Raw genomic sequence first — 8,171 nt, 5'->3', positions numbered from 1 at the left:
TATCATGAAATACCGAATTTTCAATTTTCATGACATGATTGGGCTATCAAACAGTATCAATCATGTTCTTGGGGGGAGTTTAGTTTCCATATCCATTTCTTTGCCCTATCAATTCCACAGCTGATGAACATATGGGAACGAATATATCTTCACCAATCCTTTTGATTAGGGACCATAGTGTCATTCAATTTCTGCCTATTATACGCATTCTCTGTCATTATTCATCTGTACGACTCAGCCAAAAGAGATAAATGCTTTGTGTGGTCGACAAACCTTAGGACATTCCTTTCTCTCGGCTTACTCTAAACTCTGGGCCTGTTATAGTTTTGGCCCCTACCACGGGTAGGTCGGCTGTCACATTAATGTCTGGTACAACGTTTGACAAGGAAATTCATGACCAAATTATTTCCAGGAACGGGGTGTCAGACGAAGACAAGTGCAGCATTGGAAATTTGTGAATTTACAGATTCTTTTGTGGAGCCAAAGGAGGTCGTCCCATGTGCTTTAAGACAAGCCAAAGCCAATTCTTATAAAGCCTGAAGATCAAACCCTAATTACAGCATGTTAGGATTCGGCGCACAAATGAAACGACCCAGTCTACCGAGGGTAGAGAGTGATTGCTAAACCTAGAGGGTCTGCACAAGAAGCAACTCTCTGAAGCAACTCTCTGCAGTCTTTTAGGATGATGAAGGGAATATGAATAAATCGAACTATGCATTGAATAAGGGGAGAGCAATTCTAGAATGTGTGCACGTGTGCATGTGTGTGTGAAAATGGAAATTAATTTACGGGTGCATCTTTTGATATAACAACAAGCTTTGCTTTGGAATTTCAAAACTTTCTCTCAGCTTACTTCCAAACTAGAGCACTATTAGGAAGGGTTACCTCCTATGAAATTGCATGCCTAAACGCCAAAAGACAAAATTGTAAGGCTCGGTATAGAATGAAACAAAGTGGACAATACTTAAGAGAGTTAACTAAAGAATGTCACAACAAGGAAATAGAGAATAAAAGTGAGAAAAAGAAGATGGAGATCCACTAGATTATTCCACTATAATTAGTACATTGCACATCTTTATTACATTTCCAAATTACAAGAGAAATAGATTAAATACACCTAGTAATTATTTAAAAGCCCAAGTCCAAACTACTAACAAAATATAGCTTAAATTATGAAAGTCCTTTAGTGGCTCGAGAGCATTGCTCTCGTGATCTTGCCAAGGTGACCTCTGACCCTCGCCCACTTATTGGCTAGAAAGTACTGATACTTTCTAAGAGTCTTTATATCGTATTTGACTTTCCAACACGTGTCCGACACTTTTTGATACTCTCACTCGGTCACTACATGTCAGAAAATTTGACACATAATCAACTCTCTCAACACTCTCTAACACTCGAGTTCGGAATTCCAACATGCGAGTTTGGAATTCGACATGTGATTATAACATGCATGAGATTAATTTTAAAAATTTTCAATAAATAAGAAGTCAAAATGTAAATATATAAGAAAATAAAGAATAGTCAAAATAATAAATGGAGAAAGAAGAAAACTCTAGTATTTTCTTCTCTTCTAACTCTCATTTCCTATGATACACAATTCACTCCCAAGTTTATTTTTTTCTTTTTTTTTCCAACACGCTCTAATATGTGAGTTCAGAATGTGAAATGCTTTTTTTTTCCTAAGTTTTATGGATTACCGGAGTGGAGTTGAATTTATCAAATTAAAATAATAAATAATATTGGCAAATGATGGATTAATATTTTTAATATAAATTCATTCTAGGCTCTTTTTCTATTATTTATTTTTTGCGCTGAATTAAATCAAATTAATTTGATTATAATAATCACATGTATATAAAAATATACATTTAATTTTCAATGTATCCTAACGTATTTGAAATTCTTTATTCTTTAACAATGTGTCGACGTGTCGTGTTTTATCGTGTCGCATATCGAGTGTTCGGTACTACTTGGCTCACCGAAAAGTAAGACCTCCGTGTTTTCTTGTCGATAAGGGGGTATAAACCATACCCTGATGCAACAGTAAATCTATCACACCTTATAACTCCACCGTCAAACAGACATATTGTTCCTCCATAACAGCCTAGCCCCGATACCTTGTAAGAGATCCAAACCTGAGTTCCGGCAATAATGAACCTCGAGAATAGGCCTAGACTTCTACTACTCATGTTTCAGTGGAAGTGTTGACGTGTAAAGCTTAAGCGCGAGGACCATCCCTCCAAACAGAAGCTTCAGCTTTAAATTATTAAACATCACAAACAGTTCACGAAAACCTGTACATTGTCGATCCAAGCACGGCACGTAGGCCCTGCCACTTTCAATATGGACATGACAGTCGTGTGCCCACACACGGAATCAGCAATCCATTGGCTCCATACATCCTATGCATATATGTCGTACTAATTTATGCCAAGATTTGTCATATACGCAATATCAAAATTAGAGGTAGACAACAATATATAGATACTCTTGTAATTTCCCTCAAATTTTTTTTTTTCCAAACAACATTTTTTGCTTAAGTAAAAGAGTAGAGGTGGGCAAGTCGTGCTGACAACTCTTTGTGGGCGTCGCCATAAGAATCACACGTCCACCGTGAACTATTCAAATGGAGTCATAACTACTCTGCAGCACTAGTGACTCGAAGGTCTGCGGTTGGCAAATGTAACACAATCAGTTCAAAGAGATGACCCACTTATCACTAGATCAAATGTCGTGGTGGATCCCAGGCAACAAATACACACGCGCGCCAAACTTTATCATCCTCATTGCATATTTGAGAATCTGTATTATAGCAAGGCCGGAAATTCTGGTCCAAGACATGTCAAATGTGCAATAGAAAATAAAGGATGGCATGTCGATCCAACGCAGGCCCACCAGGTTTGTCCTGCAAGTTGAATTTAAGTATGCATGCCAGATTCCTGTATTGCTTTCTCATGGCTAAGGAGAGAGAAAATCATTAGGGAGCTTTAGGTCGGCCCCGCCACCACAGCCAAGCATCGGGATTCGCCGGAGGACAGAAGTCTCCATGATCGGACCCACGTCCCCGAAAGGCGCACTCCTTCCCTCTCTCTAGCTGCTGAATTTGTCTTTGCTGGTTTCTTTTCTTGGCAGTGCTGACTGGAGTTGATGCAGAGAGTCAAAAAGGAGGAGAGCCAAGATCCATCTTCTTTGCCACTGATGTCTCTGCTTTTGCTTCCCACAAATGATTTTTTGATATACTTAAATGGGGTGATCATTCTCGACTGCCCTCGTTTTTGGGTAATGTGGATTGCTGTGAATTCCTTTCTTTGCTTATAATCTACGTAGCTTCTTGCTTGGTCTGCCGCTCTCTTTTTTTGTTCTGATCGGTGGAAAAGATCGATGATAGCGATCGTCTCCTTTGGCGTTATTATAAGAATCTCGCGCCCGATAGGAAACGCTCCGTTTTGAGTCCTATGCTCCGCCCTCTCCGTTTCTTCTTTTTACCGGGTTTATTATTACTGTGATCATCTTCAGTTCATCTTCATCGGGATTGGAGGGGCCGCGCATTCTCTGGGTTTTCCTCGTACCCGTACGTTCTCTCAACTCCAAGCGAGCTCTAAAGCTTTTCTTGGTAACCCCATTTGTCTGTTTCCCTTAGTCTTGATTCTCTGCTTTCTTGGTATAGTGGCTTAGTCCCCCATTAATAGCTTTGGCATTTACTCTCTTGGATAGAAAGCAAAGCAAAGCACAGCACTTCTTGTGTTATCTTATTATCTTCCCCACCGTGTGGCTAAGAACTGGTTCGTTGGTGTTTTTGGCAAGAACTTGTGATCGGTTTGTGTCATTTTCAGTGTCTAGGATGACCTTAGATCTGAGCAGTAGAGGGAGGAAGGTGAACAGTGAAAATCTGCAGGAAATCTTTTTTTGGCACCTCAAAATTTAAAGTGAAGTTGCTTCGGAGTAAGCGTGTTTAGAGGAAAGCATTGTATAATCATCGGCACTGCATTGTTTCGTTCATCGGTGTTTTCCACAACTGAAAGTTGGAGCCTTGAGGTTAAAAATTGCAGCACACAGAACTCAGAAGCAGGGCTTATTGGGTGGAACTCCATGCTCCATTCCATTAACCGTGTAACTTCTACTTGTCCATGTACAGTGAAGATGGTTCTGCTCGAGCTGTCCTAACCAGAAGGAATGATTTCTTTGCAGTTTGCATAAGCTGATAGATTGATAAAAGTGTTGCCTGCTACCATTTTGCTATGGGACATTTGGGGAACTGCTGGTGAAGACAAAGAACCTTGATTTTGCTTTTCCTTCTATGTTTTCGTTGCTTGCAACTAACATCTTAACTGGTAATCCTGAATCTGCTTTTGCGCCGAAACCATGTTCCTTCTCCTTATTGGAGTTTTGTGAGTTTTCATGCCAAATTGACAATGTTTGTGGTCATTCCACTTCAAGCTTGCAGTGGCAATTGACAAAGACCTGCACTATATGTATAACCATTTCATTGTTTCATCCAAAATTTTCAGATGAAATGCTAATATTATTTTGTTTTCAATTCTTAGCATAGTGTTGAGGAGATTCAGACTACTTATAACAATGATGCTGATGAAGAATGATCTGAACCGTTTTTTTGCAGTGACAATGGGTGGTGAAAGCAGCTGAAGCCATGGCGTCTGATGTCCCATCAAAGCATGAAGTCTTCCCTCCTCACAGGGATAGGAAATCCAACTCATTGGTCAGAAAGAGTCTAAAGCCACACCAGAACTCCAAGAAAGTGAACGAGAGTGTCAGGAAACCACGATGGTCCGATCGGATTGGTTATCCTGACGGATCAATGGTACAAAGTTGTCAGGGTCAACCAACCTTAAAGCAGGGTTACCCAGGGGAGAAGTATGCGAATGCCCATGCTGTTCAGCTGAAATCCTCTACAGATCAACAGAGACAGCGTGCTAGCGGGGAGATCGTTAAAGAAGATGAGCTTGTCAAGCACATGACCAATTTGCCCGATTATCTCCAGCGTGTTGAAACCAGAGGAAACCTCCAGGGGAAAGCTCTGAACTTTGGAGTTCTGGACTGGAGTCGTCTACAGAATTTCACTCGCAACTGTAATACCAGAACTTGTAATCATCAAAGTGAGCAGTGGGCATCTCTTTGTCCTAGCTCTAGTTATTGCAAGATAGATGGGATTTCTCGACGTGTCAAGCCAAGTGCTTGCAAAGTTGTGCTCTCTCAAGATGTTGAAAGTGCTTCTAAGAGTATGTTGGATGGGCATGAAAAGGTAAATAGAACTTACAGATCTTCGAGAAAAGAGTGCACAGACATTGCATTCCAGAAGGACAACAGAAACTCATTGAATCAGATGATTGTGTCGGAGTTAGGTGGTTCATTGGACTTGCGTGGTAAGAGTAAGAGGAGAGTTTTTAGTGGCGAAGGAAATATTAGAGTGGGGAAAATGGCTGAATCAGGCACCGGAGGAAATAATAGAGAACAGAAATGCATGTCCGTGGCTGGAACTTCATCATCAAAGCTGAGTATCGATGCCGGACCAATCAGTTTAAAGGAGATGATTACTGCTGAGAATGACGAGAGCGAGAAAAAAGTTGAAAAGTCATTAAATAGAGAAACATCCAACAGACGATCTTCGTGGAATAAAGCAACCTTAGCTCAAATTTCTACCAGTAAACGTCCACATAATAGCTCAATGGATGCATCCCAGAAAAGTGACACCAGAAAATTGTTTGATCACAGTTTGACGGGTGCAACTCAGAATTATTTCTCAGATGTGTTATTTTCCGAGGAGCTTCGCTCAAGAGAACCATGCTCAGAATTACCACACTCATGTCCAATGTCGTTGAAAGTTGATTCCCAGAGAGAGACTGCTAGGAGTTGTTCAGAGCTCGAATTTGACGAATCTTCAACTTTCTCTGGCGGCAGCAGGTCAGGGTATGACCTGTCTAGCAGTAAAATTTATAATATGAGAAAGCCAAATGATAGTGACAAGACTAGAAATTCAAGCAGAAGGGAGGGTATGGGAAGTCTGACTCAAGAAGCTGTTAACTCCGCAGGCAAGAAAAGTAGGCATCCATCACCCAGCCACCGGTTCAGCTTCAGTTTAGGTAGGATAAGCAGAAGTTTCAGTTTCAGAGAAAGTGCTTCTGCTCCTCTCTGTAGCTCAGCATCTGTGACTGATAGATCTGGTCCGATGGCTCCAGAGGATTTTCCTTGCGGTGGCAGTCTCACTAAAGAGAAGCCCGACGTTGCTAGCAAGGTTAGGTCTGGCATTAGAAGATTACTAGACCCACTTCTGAGGTCCAAGTCATCAATTTCATACCATCGCTCTGAAAGCATTCGGCAACCAGAACAGAGCGTAGCTTCCCTGAGCTCGAGCCACGAATATTCCACTGAATCACTTCAAATCGGTAACCATGAGGTATCAACACTTGAAGCTCTTCTCCAAGTTAGTATTGCTGACGGACTCCCCTTATTCAAATTTGTGGTTGGCAAGAATGGCCACATTGTTGCTGCTGCCACCAAAGATGCGACACTATCTGGAAAGAGCAATTGTGCGAGAAAATACACAATCTATTCTGTGGACGAAATGATAAAGAAGAGCAATGGCTGGATTGGACAAGGAAGTAAGACGAGAAGTGGCGGCCCTGTGCACAATGTAGTTGGTCAGTTGACATTTCGTGATGCTTGTTCAGACAACGGCAATGAGCCGACTGTTGAGAGAGAATATGTTTTATCAGGACCCGGATTGAGTCAAGCTGACAAAGAATTACTGTATCCACCAATGAACAGGGAACTTGCCGCCATCATCTTCAAGATTTCTATGGACATGCCTAGCAACTGCGAAGCACAGGCTACTAATCATAAATTTTTAAGAGGGGATTTGCAAGGATCCAAACTTTCAAATGAAGATAAAAATCATCTAATGGTTATACTTCCAGGGGGAGATCATAGTATGCCGAGTAACGGAGAACCTTCATCGTTGATCGATAGATGGAGATCTGGTGGATCATGTGATTGTGGAGGTTGGGATGTCGGTTGCAAATTGCGCATTCTTTCTCCCCTAAAGGACTTCTATGAAACATCAAGTGTTTGCTCGATGTCAGATCACCTTGAACTTTTTGTTCAGGTGTGTATGTATACTTCATCTTTTCAGGTAATTGCATTGTGCACTTAATGCTTCTGGTTTTTACCTATTATTTTCTTGTTTACAGGGAGAAGCTCAACAAGAGAATGCCATTTTCAGCTTGAAACTATATAGAACAGGAATCTACCTGGTCAAATTCAATCGGTCAATCTCGTCATTACAAGCATTTGCCACTTGCATAGCTGTAATAAGCTGCCAGATGTCTTCCGAGCCCTCTGATCGGCATCAACTTTCCAAATCTAGAACTTCACGGGGACATTCAGTAAACGGAAATGATGTGAATCTGCCAAACATGACGCCGCATTTTGAAGTTCCCCCAAAATATCCTCCTTTCTCACCACTCGATAGAGTTTAATTCAGGGGCAAGGGTGCTTTGATTTTGCAGGCAGATGGTTAAAATCCTTGATTACCAAGAGGATTGGCGGCAAAGTCCTGGTAGAACCTGGATATTGCAATGAACTGCATGCCCTTCAAAGGGGTTAGTTCCACGGCAGATGACTCAGGTCGTTATGGGTCTTGTATTGACTAGCTGCAGTACCAGAACATAGAAAATGATGTTTGCATTATGAAAAACCTGAAAAGTTCGGTCCAATCTCTTTCACTGGGGCAAACCAGGGGAAATTAACAGTATGCAAACTATGTTTTCCTTGTACTGAGATGTCGGCATCTTATTACCCTCAAGTTTGAAGATGTGGATGAACGATAGTTACAATACAATATTAAAACTATCGTCACAATTTTATGATTGCACACGATTAAAGGTAGGAGGCAACCATGAAAGTTAAGTCTAATCTTATGCTTTTTGCCTTCTGTCATCTTTCAAATTTGCTTTCTCTGGGGGTTTTATGCTTCTTCATTTGGCATGTTAACCACGAGGTTGCTAGATTGAATTAGAATCATGGGAAACTTGTCTTGTCTGAGCTGGATATTGTTTTGTCTGAGCTGGATATACTCTTGATAGCAGTTAATACGATAGGTTCACATCCAAGTTTTATGGTCGAGAACATTTTTCTGGCCAAAAATTGGCTAAGTG

General features: G+C 41.1%; 1 protein-coding gene across 5 annotated transcripts; it reads left to right on the top strand.

The window, feature by feature from the left end:
• Positions 1–3,043: 3,043 nt before the first annotated feature.
• On the top strand, positions 3,044–7,934 carry LOC104433090. Of its 5 annotated transcripts, none has more exons than XM_010045733.3 (3): positions 3,044–3,279; positions 4,619–7,120; positions 7,206–7,934. In XM_010045733.3, the coding sequence occupies exons 2-3, from the start codon at positions 4,649–4,651 to the stop codon at positions 7,491–7,493; spliced, it is 2,760 nt and encodes a 919-aa protein (XP_010044035.2). In that variant the 5' UTR covers positions 3,044–3,279; positions 4,619–4,648; the 3' UTR covers positions 7,494–7,934. The 5 variants fall into 5 exon arrangements, with proteins under 5 accessions (XP_010044035.2, XP_039171024.1, XP_010044034.2 ...); XM_039315090.1 differs by lacking the exon at positions 3,044–3,279 and adding an exon at positions 3,290–3,571; XM_010045732.3 differs by lacking the exon at positions 3,044–3,279 and adding an exon at positions 3,290–3,613.
• Positions 7,935–8,171: the final 237 nt, after the last annotated feature.

Source organism: Eucalyptus grandis, chromosome 1 (assembly GCF_016545825.1).
Source record: "Eucalyptus grandis isolate ANBG69807.140 chromosome 1, ASM1654582v1, whole genome shotgun sequence".
NCBI lineage: Eukaryota > Viridiplantae > Streptophyta > Magnoliopsida > Myrtales > Myrtaceae > Eucalyptus > Eucalyptus grandis.
The sequence above is the reverse complement of the archived record's forward strand: the minus strand, read 5'-3'. Positions and strand labels throughout refer to the sequence as shown.

Excerpts from the sequence above, each read along its gene's own strand:
- LOC104433090 (XM_010045733.3), top strand. The coding sequence starts at position 4,649 with ATGGCGTCTGATGTCCCATCAAAGCATGAAGTCTTCCCTCCTCACAGG. Across the intron at positions 7,121-7,205 it reads ACCTTGAACTTTTTGTTCAG|GGAGAAGCTCAACAAGAGAA; the intron begins GTGTGTATGTAT and ends TCTTGTTTACAG.